Here is a 19,365-nt window from a genome sequence, read left to right on the forward strand (position 1 = left end):
TTTGTGTTCTAGTGTGATTCCATGAGATTTTTTAAGTTACTTTTTCTGGTTTTGTAAAATATTCCACTGGAAATTGATAGAAGTCAAAAAATTGATAGAGGTCAAAAAATTGATATACGTCAAAAAGTATTCACATTACTTTTGATAGTATAGTCCTGTTAGTATTTAGTTTTCAGCCAAGAACACACAATCAACTCTTTTTTTATGTCTCCACACATTTAAAAACATAGATAGTCTTGATTTACATTTTTCTTAAAAGAGTATATTTAAGCTTGAATGGATTAGTAACATTTACCCATGATTCAACATCCTCAAGCCACTAAATTTAATTCTCCTAGGGTAAGTATGTATTGAATTTGTCCGTTTTTGCCATAGTGCTTTTAGATATTATAAATTAAATGTATCAGAAGTTTCAAAACCATACTGTACCTCAGAATAATAATAAGATTGTTAATAGGCACTTTTTTTTTTTGCTTTTTGGGTTACACCCGGCAATGCACAGGGGTTATTTTTGGCTTTGCACTCATGAATTACTCCTGGCGGTGCTCAGGGAACCATATGGGATGCTGGGAATTGAACCTGGGTTGGCTGCGTGCAAGGCAAATGCCCTACCTGCTGTACTATCGCTCCAGCCCCAGTAGAGACCTTTTATGGATCAAGGACCAAGGTTTAAAAACTTCTGATAGAAATTTTCATCTGTGTGTGGATGGCATGGATCTAGCAAAGGCAAAAGATCATCTTCGGTATATAAGGTATGCCATATAATTATGCTACACAGATGGACCATATAACAATATGGAGAAATCTGGGTTTATATGTCTATATACTCACCCCAAATTGACATAAACATTGCAAAGAATACTGTTGACTCATTATCGAATAAATGGGAGAGCTGTGAGAACAACAAAATTATAGACTCCTTAGTATAGAATGAAACACGAAGCAGAAAATTCCAAGTCTTAAAATCATATCACAATATATATTATACCTTTGAGCTCAAACAGGTAGAATTTAATCTCCAGTATTCACACAGTAGATCACAGAGTGGGCACATGATAATCTGACCTCCAATGTCAGGGTCACAGATTTCATTGCTGCATAGGAAACAGTAACATTGTTTTTAAAGTGTGAGTGTTAGGGCTCCACCAATGGCTGTTCTCATTATAAAAATTCCCTGTACAGCTGCTCACATGAGGCAGAGGAAAGCTTGAAACAGTAATCCCTATAACAAATTAAATCATGCTTAAGTAACAGTACTTTAGAGCAGATCTTTTAAAAATGACTTTGTAGTCATTTTCAAGTGAGCAGCAGTTGTTAAACTTGTATATTTTTTCAGGAATATTAATTAGCTTCTCATGTAAGGAAATATTCTGAAACCAAGGATATAACATTTTCAATTGGTATAAGATACAGGCGTGTTCTCTATTTAGGCAACTTGAATGCACTTACCTGGTTGTATTTTGATTCACTGACAATAAGCCGTAAGTAAAAAAAAGAAAGCCAACAATAGCAGCGAAGACCAGCATTTTTGTGTAGTATCCAAGAAAGACAAAATATATACCAACTTTTTCTCCATAATAATCCCTATGAAAGAGGGTAAAAATAAAATCAGAAGCTGGAAAAAGTATACAGTTCAGAGAGCTTTGGTTTTGTATCCAGACAAGCATATATTTGAATTTTGGCTGCATACTTTAGAGATGCAATTTTGTCCAAGAAACTAAACTAGCTAAACTTTAATTTCAACACCATTAAACATCATAAGTTTTAACAATGATGCTTAGAAATAGTTAAGTAGGAATCTAAGCAGAAGCTAAAAGTTCTAAATAAATAAGTTTTGGAAAGCTTACATTTTTTTTTTTGCTTTTTTGGGGGGGAGGTCACACCCGGTGATGCACAGGGGTTACTCCTGGCTTTGCACTCAGGAATTACCAATGGCGATGCTCAGGGGACCACATGGGATGCTGCAAATCGAACCTGGGTCAGCCGCATGCAAGGCAAATGCCCTACTCACTATGCTATTGTTCCAGCCCCAATCTTACAAAATTTATAGTTAACTATCTTGAAATAAATGTCCAAAAATTTTACATACAACTTTTATGAGTCAAATTAAAAAAATTAGAACCACAATCTGCATGGATTTTATTTTATTTCTAAAATTGAAGAGGTATTCTGACCATACTAGGCCAGATCATGGTATATATGAACTTCTGCCTTACTTTTTTAAACTCTTTTATTATTATTATTATTTTTCTTTTTGGGTGATACCCAGTGATGCTCAGGGGTTACTCCTGGCTCTGCACTCAAGAATTACTAGTGGTGGTGCTGGGGGAACCATATGGGATGCCAGAGATCGAACCCAGGTGGGCTGCATGCAAGGCAGATGTTCTACCTGCTGTACTATCATTCTGGCCATTCTGCCTTATTTTAAATCAGATTGAGTGTTTTTGTTTGGTTTTTGACCACACTTGGCTCTTCTCAGGGTTTACTCCTGGCCCTGTGCTCAGGGATGACACTTGGTGGTCTTGAATTGCTTGTTTGGAGGAATGCTTCTGAGCTGTTTTAAGAAGGACCAAGGACCACTTCCAGTGATATCCAGTCTGCTTGGCCACATTGCTAGGTTCCTGGTGGCACTGCTTGGGCCCTGCAATCAGGAATATGTTCTCAGTGGGTCTTCAGAGAAACATGCGGGGATGCTTGGAGGTCTTCCTACAGAGCTACACCCAATGATGATGCTGGGGAGGATGTGTCAAGCCTTATCACTGAATAGAACCTGGGTCAAGCAACTTGGTAGTTTCTAATTCCCGAACTATCTCCAACCAGTTGCTGACAAACATTTACAGAATTTTTGAATAATTAGCAAACCAAGGAACTAAAAATGATGACTCAATAAAAATTCCATATAGCATAAAAGTTAGCTGCAGCTTTACAAACAAATGAAAAGCAGCATTATTTAGGTTAAATATTTAAATGTTAAAATCACATTTTTGTTTCATTTTTTTAAAAAACAGGAGTACTTAAAGAATTCCTTGAGTAACCATAAGGCATAGTTTACTATGACTCAAAAAAAATGAGTTTTCCCTACTTAGTCCAGATTAATACTCTATCTTATTCATTTAGAATCAAATTCACCAAATCTTTGAGGTCTTACACAATTTCTTTAACAGATGATGTTATCTCTTATGGATTCTATAGTACTTCATATTAAGTTGCAAATCTGTTACAGCATTTTAATAATTAAGCTGCAATTTCCATAAAACTCAAAAAGAACTCAACTCTATGCAAAAGGCATGAACATAATTTCACAATAAGTATATTTTCATTTCTGTCTTATTCTTTATTAATTTTATGGAAACTCCCGTTCTTCGATTTTTAAAATTCTTAATCTTTTCTAGCACTTGTAATCTTTTATCCACCTAAAATAACTTTAACTGGCACCTTTTGCTTGTATTGCTTCTGTGCTTTTTAATGATAATATGCTTCTGCACTATTATTTACTCTTATCTGGCTACTAGATAAGAGTAGGGCTAGAGCGATAGCACAGCGGGTAGGGCGTTCGCCTTACAAGCGGCCAACATGGCCGACCCGAGTTCGATTCCTCCGCCCCTCTCGGAGAGCCCGGCAAGCTACCGAGAGTATTCGATATGCCAAACACAGTAACAACAAAGTCTCCAATGGAGATGTTACTGGGCCTGCTCGAGCAAATCTGGCTACTCAAATCAGATTTAATATGGCATTGAATTGTAAGTACAGATATGGGAGCCCAGCACTTCCCTATATGGTCCCTGCTGTCCTTCTCCATAAGCTACCTCATCCAGGGTTAAGTCTGTTCCTCTTCCTCAGGTGAGGACCCAAGGCCCAAGCTAGACTCTCTGGAGCCTGATGCTTGCTGAATGTACCTCTATCACTCCCAGGCAAGATCTCCACTGAGATCTTCACTTAGGCAGGCAGCTGAAGACTTAGAAATAATGATGAAGAGGAATCAAAGAGATGTGATGTGGGCACATCTCTTTGATTCCACTGTTCTTCCTGCATTAACATATGCCTCAGAGACCTGGGCCTTACGCAAACAGGATGAGAATGCTATTCGGGTCTCCCAAAGAAGAATAGAAAGAGCTATGCTTGGAATATCACATTTCACTCAAATGAGAGAAAGAATCCAGAGTTCTGACATCTGTTGACGATCAAGAATCAGGGACGCTGTCTCGTTTGCCAAGGTGTCAAAAATCAGATGAGCTGGTCACGTAATGAGATTTAAAGACGACCGCTGGACTAGAGCTGTTACTGACTGGATCCCACGGATGTCAAAAGACTGCGTGGCCGCCCACCTACCAGATGGTCAGACTTCTTCATCAAGATCATGAACGATAGGTTTGAGGCTCTTCATGTTCCCAGAGTGAACAGATGCCATTAGGCTACACTAGCACGCGACAGGGACAAATGGAGACGTTACTGGCGCCCGCTCGAGCAAATCGACGATTAACGGGAAGTTAAGTGATTAAGTGATTAAGTGATGAAGAGGAAGAATCCACCTATACAAATAAACAATGACAGAAGCCCAGGAAGGACACCAAGGTCTCTCTAATCTCAAAGATGGTTTCAAGGTCATAGTGATTAGGATTGTTCACTGAACTGAATCAAACAATAGAGGAGAATATTTTTTTTTGGGTCACACCCGGAGATGCTCAGGGGTTACTCCTGGCTCGTGCACTCAGGAATTACTCCTGACGGTGCTCAGGAGACCATATGGGATGCTGGGAACTGAACCTGGGTCAGCCACATGCAAGGCAAACGTCCTGCCCGCTGTGCTATTACTCCAGCCCAGAGGAGAATTTCAATAGAAGAAAATATATGAGTACTACATTTTTCAGGAACACCACAGCCACCTCAAAGTAGGAGAACTGAAAACCACAAGTTGCAGAATGACAAAAGCAGAGGAATGAATTAATAACTGACAAGATGTATGAAGTCATTCAAAAAATAAAAAAGGAAAAATTTTTAAAAAATGAAAAAGAATCAGAGATCTTAGGGACATCCTGAAGAAAAGAGAATCTTAAAATTAGAGTAGAAAAAATTCCCAATTAATGTACACCCCCAAACCTAAGAAATTCAGGAAGTACTAAAATCCCAAACAAACAAACAAACAAAAAACCACCAACACACACAACAAGTAAAATGGCATGAGCCAAATTTAGAAACATTATCCCTAGAGCAGTATGAACACAAAAACTACACACAAGGGAGCTCCCATAAAAATCAGAGCAGATATTTTAAATAAAAGCTTTCAGAAACAGCATGATAAATACAACACAGTGAATGAAATAGGCATCCAAACAAGAGTATTTCATCCAGTTGTGTAATCATTCATACTCAGTGGAACAGTATAAAACATCACTGACAAACTGTTTTAAAAAATGTTAGTGGTCACTACAGAGGCATGCCTAAATGCACTAAACTGTCTCATATAAAAGGGTAAAGACACAAAGACTAACTACAGAAAGTATCCAGAATCCACCGAAGAAAATGACATTAAATCCCTTATGTCAATAATTTCATTAAATGTCAATGACCCGAACTTACCAATGAAAAGGTATAGAATGTGGATGAATCCATAAACTAAACCCTACTGTCTGCTACTTACAAAGAGATTGCCTGAACTGTTATTTCAAAAATAACTCAAAGTAGAAGATTGGAAAACAATTGTTCAGGAAAATAGTCGGCTAAAACAGGCAGAAGAGATCACACTTTTATTGAAGAAAATGGACTTTAATCTAAAAAAGATACTAATAGACTGAGATGGACATTAAAAAGCGTCAAAGGATTCATATACCATGAAGACATAAAGCTCATTTAGTGGGGCTGGAGAGATTTACAGCTGGTAATGCTAGCTATGCACACAGCTGACCTAGATTCCCATTCCCAGTATCCCACATGGTTCTCCCAGCCTTGCCAGGAGTGATATCTGAGTGCAGAGCCAAGAATAAGCCTTGAGCACCACTGTGTATATTCCAAAACACAAAAGCAAGCTCATTAATAAATCACTAAACTAGTAATTATCAAAATTCATTAAAAATATGCTAGTAGATCTAAAGAAAAATATTGATAGCAATACAATAGTAGCAGCAAATTCTCACCATTGGATAGATCAAACAGATAAGCAATAAGGGAACAACAACTTTAAAAGATAAAGCAGAAGATAAAGCAAATTGATGAACAATGGGAAGACAGTGCTACAGTGCTACTATGCTATATTCATGCATTTATGTGTTTTCCTAAAATATATGCAAGCTATATTTATAGTCCTAGTCTCTTGTCTAATATATAGTTATAAGTTATATATATATATACATATATATCAATATATAGTTTGGTTGCTAATTGAAGGAATATATACATTGTTATTATTCATTTATAGATATACCTTTCTCTTTTCAATGTTATTTTAATTTTGTTCAAATATTCCCATGAACTCTTCCTTTAAAAGTATAAAATATTTTGGGTCTTTTGACCCAAAAGCTTTGTAACTGCTCTCACGGTGATTCAATAAATAAAATTATAAAAAATGGAAAAAAAAGTAAGGTGGAGTTCATGCACAATTCAATCAGCTAATCAGTGGCTGAATAAATAGCAGTACTCCTACATTTAAAAAAAAAATAAAAGGTTAAAATCAATAAAGAGAGGAAAGAAAATATACAGACCTTCAGTATCAGGGCAGAAAACTTTATAATCTTCAAACTATCTGTAAATAAAGCAATAAACCGATTCCAAAAGACTATCTGCCAACTGCTACCACAAACCTTGAAGACAAAGATCAGAAAGAAAGATGCTACAGGAATTCTAGGAGAAAAGTGTAAACTGAGGTTGAGCTTTTAAATAAACAGTGACAAAATAGTCCCTGAGGAGAAGGAAGTATCCAAGCAAGTGCCATGATACTGAACATTTTGAAATGGTAATTCACAGTGCAAGGGGAAATAAAGAAGAAATCTGAATACTAGCAAGAACAGGCAGTTTCCCATCCAAGTACTAACCAGGCCCAACCCTGCTTAGCTTCCGAGATCAGACGAGATCGGGCGCGTTCAGGGTAGTATGGCCCTTGGGCTGGAGGGATAGCACAGCGGTAGGACGTTTGCCTTGCACACAGCCAACATGGCCGACCCGAGTTCAATTCCTCTACCCCTCTCGGAGAGCCCGGCAAGCTACCGAGAGTATCTCGCCCACACAACAGAGCCTGGCAAGCTCCCCGTGACGTATTCGATATGCCAAACACAGTAACAACGAAGTCTCTAATGGAGACGTTACTGGGCCCGCTCGAGCAAATCGATGATCAACGGGAGGGCCTTTACCTCAGGCCTTTTAGCAAGAACAATGAGAACTGGCAGCCTCATTGAGGCAATGATTCTGAGGGAAGAATCAATGACAATATACCTTAAGTGTGCGCAGTAAAGGTAAAGAAGAGTGGTTAAGATCCTGTAGCAGTGAAAGAAATAGAATACAACAGTCGAACAGCATGCTGCATGAAAGAAATTGTGTGAAATAGAAAAAAATTAGTAAGAGTACACTCTAGTGCTAGGGACTGGTAGGCAAGGTTTCAAGTAGAAAAAAAGGTGTAGTAAACAAAAGAAACCATAAGCAAAGATAAAATGCTAAAGCAAAAATGCTGAGAAATATTAGAAACTGATATTACAAACTAAAGAATTCTAAGTTCCCTCCCCCATAAATAAAGAACTAATAAACTTGAGAAATTAGACAAAATCTTATGGATACAAGATATTATTAAACAATATGAAAAACACACAATATTTGTAATTTACACAACGTTTGCATTGTAAAATTACAAAATAGAATTACACCTGTCATATTTTCAAAAATATTAAAGCATCCACTTTGTACAAAACATAAAGTTCTGAAGAATACTAAAAGCAGAAATACTTGTAAAAAAATTTTAGAAGTTTTAATTGCCAGGTTAACAAAAATTCTCAACATATTTTGTATATTTGCCTACATTTTAACAACTGTAAAAATCATCTCTTACGGCACAGTATCTACAAATGTTCCAGCCAAACTGATTTTACTGGTAAAAGTGTTAGAACAAGCTAATATTTTTCAGTAGAAAAAAATAGAAAAATGAGGGTCAGAGATAGTACAAGACATAAAGTGGTTGCCTTGCATGTGACCGCTTAATGACTTCAATGTATGTAAAGGTAAAAAGGCCCTCCCGTTGGTCATCGATTGGCTCGAGCGGGCCCAGTAACGTCTCCATTGGAGACTTTGTTGTTACTGTGTCTGGCATATCGAATACGTCACGGGGAGCTTGCCAGGCTCTGCCGTGCGGGCGAGATACTCTCGGTAGCTTGCCGGGCTCTCCGAGAGGGGCGGAGGAATCGAACTCGGGTCAGCCATGTTGGCTGCATGCAAGGCAAACGCCCTACCGCTGTGCTATCGCTCCAGCCCATCAATGTATGTAATAGTAGTATAACTGGGCTAGAGGGATAGTACAGGGTGCTTGCTTTCTATAAGAGTGACCAAAGTCTGATTTCTAGAACCACATATGGTTTCCCAAACCCTGCTAAAATTGACTTCGATAGACAGGGCTAGGATAAGTTCTAAGTACCACTGGGTGTGGTCCCAAGACAAACAAAAAGGTAAAAATATTGATATACTTGAAAGCAGGGAGTTTCAACCACAATTTTCTCAGTTGAAAAAGCTGATTAAGTAAATGAAGTTAGTCATAGCTGTTGGAGAGAATACAGTGGCTAAGTAAGGCGCTTGCCTTACATGCAGTAGACCCAGGTTTGATCCCTGGCAATCCCATATGGTCCCCCAAGTCAGTCATGTGTGATCTCTGTGTGTAAAACCAGGAGAATGTCCTGAGAACAGATAGGTGTAGCGCAGAGAAACAGAGAGAGAAAGAGAGAGAGAGAGAGAGAGACAAACACAAAGAGAGAGACAGAGAGACAGAGACAGAGACAGAGAAAAAGAGACAGAGAGACAGAGAATAGAATAAATTATCTTTACAGCACTCTGATATCAACATTACCAAACATACATCCACATTTCCACATTCAATCTTTCTGCTGTCTTCAAAATTCTTTGATTTAGAAATAAAACTAAGTTAATTCATAGGAAGCACTAAATACTAGTCTCCATAATAAGATATACATATCTCATCCAATTCCAAATAACAACATAAAAAAAGCATTACTATTATTACTCCCATTTCAGGTGAGTTTTTTGAAGGTTAAGTAAATTGACCTAGTTTATAGAGAAGTTTCCAAGAGAAACTTTTTGCTAGGGAGTTCCTGGTACTCACAGGATCATCCAGTTGGAAGGGATAGAACTCAATGCTCTGGCATACAGTTTCCTGCTCCAGCCCTTTGAGACATTTTCCTGACATCAAGAATGTAAATATCAACCAGGCCTACGGAAATTCCAAGCCTAAATTTCTGAACCACTGAGCTACTGCTGCACAGTGGTTAAGAGCCTTCTGGAAGTAGTATTCCATTCGGATATCAGTAACTAATTAATCACATAGACACAAAGATGTGAAGTTAGGAAGGAACTCAATGTAATCAGTGAAATTAAAAAAAAAAGGAAACATCATATCACTGTGAATAAAAATCACATCACCAAGCTTTAATTTGATCTTGTGTGAGAAACTTATATAAATACAGGTTGAGAGAGAGTTCAAAGAGTTAATGGTATGTTTTGTACATTGCAAACTAGGGTTTGGTTCCTGATACAGGGCACAGACTCGTGAGCCATGCTGACAGTGACTCCTTAGCACAGAGTCAGGAGAAGCTCCCCCAAGAACCACTGGGAGCATGCCCCCACCCCCAAGAATAAAGAAGAAGAGAGATACTTACTTAATCAAATTTAAAGGCTGCTCCTTATAAAAATTGGCAAACCCAGCCCAGTCCTTGCAAAGCAGGTGCCTTTCATTGACAGGACTAGGTGGGTCAGAAGGCTTCCAGTACTGACCCTATTAAAGAAGAAAGAATTTAATGATAAAGCAAGTGAAGAGGATAAAGGAAAGGAGCACTTAATTTATAAAAAGGTTAGCAAGTGTTTTTTGTTTGTTTGTTTTTACATCTGGATTTTCAGGTTAAACTGGTATGAAACTATTTACTAAAATCTACAATAAACTCTACAAATTGTTACTCCAAGTCTGTGGCTCATTTTTCTCTTCTTGAAAATGGCTTTGGAAGAGTGGGGGTTTCATATTCAGGAAGACAAATGATCCTTCTGTTATTTATATTTGATGCTAGGAAAGCATTGCCTGCCCAAGAATGGGATTTTCTTTAATGTTAGCTTCTAGAAACTTTACTAAGTTCATCTTTATCTTTACATCAAAAACTTATTTTAATTTTTGTTGGTTGGTTTGTTCTGTTTAGGGGGTCACACTCAGAGGTGTTCAGGGCATACTCTTTGCTTTATCTTCTGAAATCACCCCTGTTCAGAGAATCTTATGTGGTGCTACAGACTGAGCCCAGTTCGGGCACAAGGCAAATGCCCTGCCTATGTCTTCAGCACAAATTTTAAGTTTTGTGTTAATGTATGTAAGACACAAAGGTTAAAGTTAAACTTCTGCATATTACTAATTGTTTCAGCATCATTTATTAGCACTGTGGTAGGATGTTTGCATTGTGTGCAACCAGCCCGGCCGAGCCGGGTTCGATTCCTCCTCCTGCTCTTGGAGAGCCTGGCAAGCTACCGAGAGTATCTCGCCCGCACGGCAAAGCCTGGCAAGCTCCCCCTGACATATTCAATATGCCAAACACAGTAACAACAAGTCTCAAAATGGAGACGTTACTGTGCCCACTCGAGCAAAATTGAAGAACATCGGGAGGACAGTGACAGTGTTCAATTCTTTCCCCCATCCAACGACCTTGTCAAAACCAATGGACTGCAAACATAAGTCCTTTGCTAGACCCCCATTTTGTTCCCCAAAATCTACACAAGTACTTTAAGCCAATACTGATGACCAAAACTTTGTTCTCTGAGACATTTAAATCTATACACTTTCCTCCACATTTTAGGATCAAAGAATCCATTTTTCAAGAACAAGTCTTCTAAAATTTTGATTTGATTTCTACCTTAATCTAAGAATAGAACTTTACTTTAACATTATATATTATTATCCATGAGTAACGGCATTTTTAATCTTTATTTACTCAGAACTTTACTTACTAAAGAAAATCTTTTATAATGTGCAATGAGCTCTTCTTGCACATTTCTCTTACATGTGTCCCTTAAGTTTTTTTTTCCGTTTTATAAATGGTATTATTATTTTATTTCGTTCTCTTAATGTGCATTGCAAATAAAACAATATGTATTATGAACGTTTTTATATTGTTCTTGTATCTTGTGAACCCATTATGTTAATTTATCCAGTGCTTTTTTTGGCCTATTCCTGGGGATGGGTGTTATGTATGTGATAAAGTGCTCTGTGAGTAGATTTTGCTCCTTCAAAATTAGTATGACATTAATCCATAATAAACTATAAAACAGTAATCTATTTATTAAATATTTGTGCCCAGTTACAACTACAGGTTAACGTTTATGATTTTTGGCTGTATTTAAGTTGTTTCTTTTGCTTCAAATGTCCTTTATTATTATTCAAATTACAATAAAAAAGCAAATACTTACATCATGTAGTGGATAGGCAGATTTATAGGTTCTAGAACATAGCAGTCTTTCAATCCCAAATTTTTTCTTTCCATCTTCTATACCAAAAGGACATCGTGAGAGAATATAATAAACCTAAAGGTTGAGCACAGAGACAAACATTTCCATTAATTTTCTATTACAATTTTATAATATGCACATTGTCTGAAGATAGATCTAAGATCTAATACACAAGAAATTTTCCTCTGGTATTTGGGGGAAGATGGAGGGACTAGGGGGTGCATGGAGTTTACAGGTATTTTTTTTAACTCTGAAGCACCATAATATTATTAATTGTAAACTGAAATTTCATGGTATTGTGTGAAGTTTGCAGGTACTTTTTAAAAATCTTTAAAACACCATGATATTTTATATTTACATCATTTCAACATTGCCTCCCCCACCATATTGCCCACCTCCTTCAACTCCCGGTACTTTGCTTTTGGTAATGATAAATAAGATCCACTGGTATATTATATATGTTTAAATTTTATAAAAATGAACTAAAACTAGTATAATTTTTTAAATGAACAAAAGGATACACATATTTTATGTTGGCGTTTATGTGTTCTTGGGATAAACAGTTGCAGTGGAATTTCTGGATAGTGCAGTATCCAGAAATTTAAAATTTAAAAATTTTAAAAGTTGTTTCTGTATATGTTTCGCTAGAGGTTGACTCTATTTATAATCCCACAGTGAATTGGAGTTCTTAACATCCAAATCTCCACCAGCGTTGTTTATTTCTGGAATTATTGACAGACCCATTTCCACAGATATGAGATGAAACCCCTTGTTATTTTGATTTGTATTTTGCTAATAACCAGGAATGATGAATACTTCTTTATGCACCTGTTGGCTATTTGCATGTTGTATGTCTTCTTTACAGAAGTGTCTCTCCTTCCCAATTTCAGAGTTTTTTACTGTTGCTATTACTGATTGATATGCTTATATAACGTGGGTACTAGTCCTTGGTCAAAGATACAGTGTATGACTATTTACCTTCATTCAGTAGGATGTTTTTAATTTTAGTAGTAGTCTTCTAACTTGATATAGTTCTATTTGTTTACTGCACGTTTGATTCATTGCAAGTGTAGTTTTTAAAGACACTCTTGAAGCCAATGATTAGGAAGTATTCTTATTTTGGGTGAAACCAATGGTGATCAGGAAAAATTTCTCACTCTGTGCACAAGGGTCACTACTAATATGCTCGAAGGACCTGGAGATGACACTGGGGTTTGCAACAAAGCAGGCCAGCACTTTCTTTCTAATGTACTTCTCTAGTTCCTCTTTAGTGAGCTTTTATGAATTTGGGAGTAATGTTTGTCCTGTGTTAATTTTGAGTTAACTTTTGTGCATGATGTTAGACTGTGGTTCTTCTTTATGTGGCTATCCAATTTTCTCAACAGCATTCACTGAAGAGACAGTCCTTGAATCCCTTTAAGTTCCAGGTTCCTTTGTCATAAATTAACCCTCCATATGTGGGCTTACTTCTGGGGCCTATGTTCTATTCTATTGGTCTAATTATGTTTTTATTCTAGTAGCAAAATGTTTCATTCACTGTAGCTTTATGATAGAAGACTACGAAATGCCAGTGTACTAGTGCCATGTACACTTTTATACTCTTTCCAGTAATAGTTCCAAATATAGTTCGTTTTGTTTTTTGCTAAATGGATGACATACAATTTTGATAAAGAATGCATTGAATCTGTATAATCCTTTGGATAAGATAATCACTTGGGGGGAAGGGTACACCCAGTAGTGCTCAGGTTTTAATCCTCGCTCTGTGCACAGGGTTCACTCTTGCTGACCTCATGGGACCATATGGGATTCTGGGGACCAAAAGTGGGTAGACTAAATACAAGGCAAGCACCTTGACTATGGTACTCTCTCTCTGACCTGACCTCCAGGATGATCATTTTAAAAATGTTAATCCTTCCAATCTATGTGTCTGGAATTTCTTCAGACACAATTCGTTGTGTCTTCTTTTCCTTGTACTTTTTAGTGAAATCATATTTTTCTTTTATGAAATCATTGTTTGCATACAGAAATGAAACATTTTTGTGCATTGACTTTGTAGCCTACAATTCACTGTACACATTGTTTCTTGTTAAGTATTTAGTATACTATCTGTGAATAGTGACAGTTTTAAATCTTTCCAAGTGGACTCCCTTAAATTTTATTTTCCTTATAATTGTTATGACTGGAACTTCCAGTTCAATGTTAATATTATTGTGAGAGTGGAGATCCCTGTCCTGTGCCTTATTATAAAGGAAAATCTTTCATTATTTAACCATTTAGTTTGGGCTGGAGCGAAAGCAGAGCGAGTAGGGTGTTTGCCTTGCATGCAGCCAACATGCTCAACCCGAGTTTGATTCCTCCGCCCCTCTTGGAGAGCCCAGCAAGCTACCGAGAGTATCGCGCCTGCACAGCAAAGTCTGGCAAGCTACCCGTGATGTATTCGATATGCCAAACACAGTAACAACAAAGTCTCACAATGGAGATGTTACTGGACCCGCTCGAGAAAATCAATAAACAATGGGAGGACAGTGACAGTGACAGTGACCATTTAGTTTATGATGTTAACTGGGGGTTCATTGTACAGAGACGTTACAACATTGAGGTATGTTCTTCTATCCCCATTTTGTTGAGAGTTTTCTTTTACCATGAATAGATGTTAAATCTTTTCAAGTTTTTTTTTTCCTGCATCCATTGATACGACCATATGGTTTTTACCTTTTGTTGATGTGGTGGCTCTTTCAGGGTCAGGGGAATGAAACCCATTGTATTTACTGGTTTTGGCATATTGAATACACCACAGATAGCTTGCCAGACTCTGCTGTGCAGGCAAGATACTCCGGGTAGCTTGCCAGGATCTCTGAGAGGGGTAGAGGCTTTTAGGGCAGCCTCTAATTGCTCTTTTGACATGCCATTTCGCCAGTAAAGAAGTGAACGGCACCTGGCCCAGACAAGATCAGACCCGAACACCTGAAGAATCTGCCATTGGTACTCATCAATACACTCGCTCAGCTCTTCACATGCTACCTGTCAGAATGCAAGGTTCTGTCCCAATGGAAAACCAGCAAGACTATGCTACTGTACAAGAAGGGAGACATCCACAACATTGGCAACTATCGCCCCATCTACCTGTTGTCTGTCATCTACAAGCTGTTCACTCAAGTCATCCTGAATAGGACTGGCAGAACACTAGATGAAGGACAACCATGTGAGCAAGTTGGGTTCCACAAAGGATTCAGCATGATTGACCATATCCACACGATAACCAAGCTCATGAGGTTTCTCAGGAGTTCAAGATCCCGCTCTGTCTAACGTTCATTGATTTGAAAAAGGCCTTTGATTCTGTTAGGACAGAAGCAGTCAAACGAAGCCCTAGACGAAGCCTTATCCAAACAGGGTGTTCAAACACAATATATCAGATCCTCCGTGAGCTGTATTCACTACTAGGATCTCACCATTCTCCATGGAGGTGATCATTGATGTCAAGAGAGGGGTTCGGCAGGGTGATAACATTTCACTGAAACTCTTCAGTGCCACCCTCAAGAATGTCATGCAACGTCTGGAATGGGAAGGAATGGGAGTGAAGATAGATGGTCGGCATCTACACCACCTCTGCTTCACTGATGACATTGTTCTAATGACACCAAACATTAGCCAACCATCACAAATGCTGGCCGACTTTGTCCATGAGTGTGGAAAGGTCGGAGTACTGAAAGCTGAATCTCACGAAGACAATGTTATGAGAAACGGTCTCTTTCCTGATGTTCCATTCACTCTCAACAGAATGAACATATCCGAATGCAACAGTTATGTGTGCCTAGGTCGAGAAGTCAACATGACAAATGACCTGGCACCTGAGTTGTGCAGGAGGAAGAGAGTGGCTTGGAATGCCTTCAAGAGCGTTGAAAAAAATAGCTAAGAGGACGAAGAACCTCCAGCTTCGGGCACACCTCTTTGATTCCACTCTTCTTTCCATATTAACATATGCCTCAGAGACCTGGGCCCTACGAAAATAGGATGAGAATGCTATTCGGGTTTCCCAAAGAGGAATCAAAAGAACTATGCTTGGCGTATCATGCTTCACTCAAATGAGAGAAAGAATCCGGAGTTCCGACCTCCTTCAATGGTCAAGAATCAGGGATGCTGTCTCGTTTGTCAAGGCTTCGAAAATCAGATGGGCTGGACAGGTAATGAGATTTGGAGACAACTACTGGTCTAGAGCCATTACCGACTGGATTCCACGGGGCGTCAAAAGATCGTGTGGCCGCTCACCTACAATATGGTCAGACTTCTTCGTCAAGACCCTGAATGATTGGTTTGAGGCTCTTCATGTTCCTAGAACAAGCAGACACCATTGGGCTAGACTAGCATGCGACAGGAACAAATGGAGAGTTGCTGGCACCTCCTTGAGCAAATCAATGAGTAATGGGATGTCACATGATCAAGTGATCAAGTTGATGTGGTGGTATCACATACATCATATTATTTGTGTATATTGAGCCATTTCTGTGACCCTAGAATAAACCCCATTTAGACTACTGTCCTTTTGATATGCTTTTTAATTTATTCTATATATTTCATTAAGGATATTATTTCTATATCTATGCTTAGCTGGGATATTCTATAATTTTCTCTTTTGGTAATGTTTTGCCAGCTTTGCCACTGATCCTAAAAGGGAGCAAACACATTACTAAAATTAAAATTATGAACAATATCCCAAATGAACATAGATATAATATAGATCAATAATATCTATACACTGATAAAGGCCCTTCTGATTTAATTTTATTATTATTTTTGTGTTTGGGGCTCACACACAATGACACTTAGTAATTTTTCCTGGCTTTGTTTCCAAGAATCACACCTGTTTGCAGTCTAGGTAAAAAAAGATGAAAGACGGGACCTGAAAAATAATACAATTGGTAGGGTGCCTGTCTTGCGTATAGCTATCTTGGGTTCAATCTAGGTGTGCCATATGATTCCTCCAACCTGTTAGAGTGATCTCTGACTCAGAGTAAGCCCTGAGCACCATTCAGCAAAACCAAAAATAAAACAAAATGAAATGAAAGAAAAACTAAAAAGAGAGAACTGTTTTAGCTTGTGCTTTCAGTTTTTTTTTCCTTTTTCAGTTGTTGGAAAAAACGGGTGATATCGAGAGACCAAGATACCCAAAACTACTGACACAGTGCTTGGAGTTCACATCCAGCAGTGCCCAGGAGGTTGTGTGGTGCCACGGATGGAAATGAGGCCTCCTGTAAATAATGCATAGGTATGAGTCTTATAAGCTATCTCCCCAGTCCAGGATTCACATTTTTTATTTTAAAATTCAAAAAATGTAAATTTTAGGTATACATTTTGTTTAATATTTGTGTCAATGAGTTTTTTGAGACATAACTTTAGGAACTAAAAAAGTAATTATCAAAACATTCCTTAGGCATGTATAAAGTGCTAAATCTAAAAAGTAAAAGTAAGCCTTCAAGTTCTTGAGTAAGTAACTCAAGAGACAGGGTTTTGTGATAGCACTCTAGTGATTATACTATTAGGTAATAGACAACAATAGAATAAAAGGTCACAGCAGTAACAACAAAGCCCTGAAGTATTTTCATTTAAGACCAGATAATAATAATAATAATAATAATAATAATAAATGTATAGCACTTGATTGAGCACTTACTATGTTGCAGAAAAAACTCAAAACCTTTCATACCTTGATTCATTTAATTTTTAGGAAATAAATGAAGGGAACTAGACTTTAAACCTGCTCAATATCACTACATTTACTAATTTATGAGATGATTAACAATGCACAAAAATACAGTTATCTAAAAGACAAATAATTATAAATAAAAGATAAAAGTACTTCAATGTTATCTATATACATCTCCTCTATATATTAAATTAATAAAACTAGACTCTGATATTTATAAAACCCTTCTATGAAGATCTTACTAAACCAAAATTCTTTGCTCTCAGTTAAGTACTTTTCTGGAATTACATGATACCTCTTTCTTTACCCATAACGTCAACCATTTTTATTTAACAACGATTTGAGTAGGAAGATTCATAGGTGTGATGATTCAAGTGGACCTTCAAACTGTTTCAGTACCACCAAGGGCCAAAATTTATGCAGAAGAAGTTTGTGAACATAACACTGCACATGGACATACAAAGAAAAGCACACACAGAGGTCCTTACAGGTGCAAAGGGCTTCGGTACCTACAATTCTGTTTCTTGCTGAGTTTGGAAAGAATTTGTCCTGGTCCTCAATAAAGAAGAGTTCCTGACGGTATCTGCTGAATTGGGCAGTCATATTTTCAGTTTCAGGATAAAGACGTTTCAGTTTCTTTGGGAGCCTCCCGGTGAAAGAAGTTTTCCGAACCCGGGGAATATATTCTTTCTTAATCGGCATTTTCATTCCTAACACTTCAGCATAAGTTACTAAAACCTCCCAAGGGGCATGGATCTTGACAAAATAAGTTTTCCCATTTTCAGAATTCTGTATATAAAAAAGGGAAAAGCAAAAATAACAAAGAACATGCTAATCTGGCTAAAATGAAATTTCATAGACTGTAAGCAAATCATGCCACATTTCAATTAAATTATTTTTCAATTAATTTACAATTAATTTAAAAAGTTTAGAAACATTTTTAAGTTGGTATTCAAAACATACATATACTAGCATTATAATATCTATATATGCTTAAGTCATCTATTTGCTTGAATGTGTATGTGAGAAAAATAGAAAAAAGAGAACATTTTAAAAATACAGTTCAAGGTCAGTGTACACTAGCCCCAAATCCCTTGTACGTAAATGGTTCTTGTCATTCTCTTAAAATTTGTCACTAGGTATGAGCTCAGAATTGTGCTAGGATATATGAGGGACACAAAGAAAATCTGATATATATATTTTTCTTACCCAATTTCCAAATGTAGTATAGACCTACAGGGCAAATTGTAAGGACCCTCTAGATAGGAACATTATAGGGCATGGATTACGTGATACAATACACACTATCAGTTGAGAAAAGAAATAGAAAGAGAAATGAACAAGAAATACTAATTTGGATAAAAAAAAGCATTAGTCTTTAACGGGCAGAGCAGGATTAGGCCTATTAAACCTAGTATGAAGAAAATTCTACAAAAGGATTAAAAAGCATGACGTTTTAAAAAGGAGAATTCGGCATATTCAAATGTAGGAAAAAGATATCTTGGCTTAAATATGTTGTGCTTCAAAAACAAACAAAAGTGTTTAATTACTTAGGGTATTAGACTACAAGTAGCCTTTCCTACAAAAAAAGAGATAACAAAACCTGTGTTTTTACTTTCTCTGTGTCTTGAATAGATTTACAGGTCTTTATTCAAAGACCTATAATTCTCAATATTTAACATTCAGAGCACCAGTATACTTACTTACCTAATCAAACACAGGACTCACTAACACATCAACACACTTACAGTCAAAAAAGAGTATTAATATCCCAAATGCAAGGTATATTCATTTAAAGTAACAATAAGTGAAAACAACATTCAAAATACCAACATTGGTATAAGTTAACGATTATATCTACCATTTTGTCTTCAGTTTCCAATTCAAGACCTGTTTTTCTGAGATTTTGTTCAAACACTTTTCTTCTTTCCTATGGAGAAATATTATCAATAGAATTATGCAGAACACTTTTATTTAGTAAA

General features: G+C 37.2%; 1 protein-coding gene across 1 annotated transcript in view; it reads right to left on the reverse strand.

Annotated features, from left to right (window-relative positions):
• ANO5 (anoctamin 5) overlaps positions 1–19,365 on the reverse strand; it is a 68,436-nt gene that overhangs the window by 27,177 nt on the left and 21,894 nt on the right. Inside the window, exons 4-10 of the mRNA XM_056106701.1 lie at positions 19,245–19,313; positions 17,897–18,172; positions 11,644–11,757; positions 9,861–9,976; positions 1,450–1,584; positions 989–1,094; positions 832–892 (exon numbers count right to left, since the gene is read on the reverse strand). Of these exons, the coding sequence (XP_055962676.1) occupies positions 832–892; positions 989–1,094; positions 1,450–1,584; positions 9,861–9,976; positions 11,644–11,757; positions 17,897–18,172; positions 19,245–19,313 (877 nt within the window). The remainder of the gene's footprint in view (positions 1–831; positions 893–988; positions 1,095–1,449; positions 1,585–9,860; positions 9,977–11,643; positions 11,758–17,896; positions 18,173–19,244; positions 19,314–19,365) is intronic.

Source organism: Sorex fumeus, unplaced genomic scaffold, assembly GCF_029834395.1.
Source record: "Sorex fumeus unplaced genomic scaffold, SorFum_2.1 ptg000007l, whole genome shotgun sequence".
Classification (NCBI taxonomy): Eukaryota; Metazoa; Chordata; class Mammalia; order Eulipotyphla; family Soricidae; genus Sorex; species Sorex fumeus.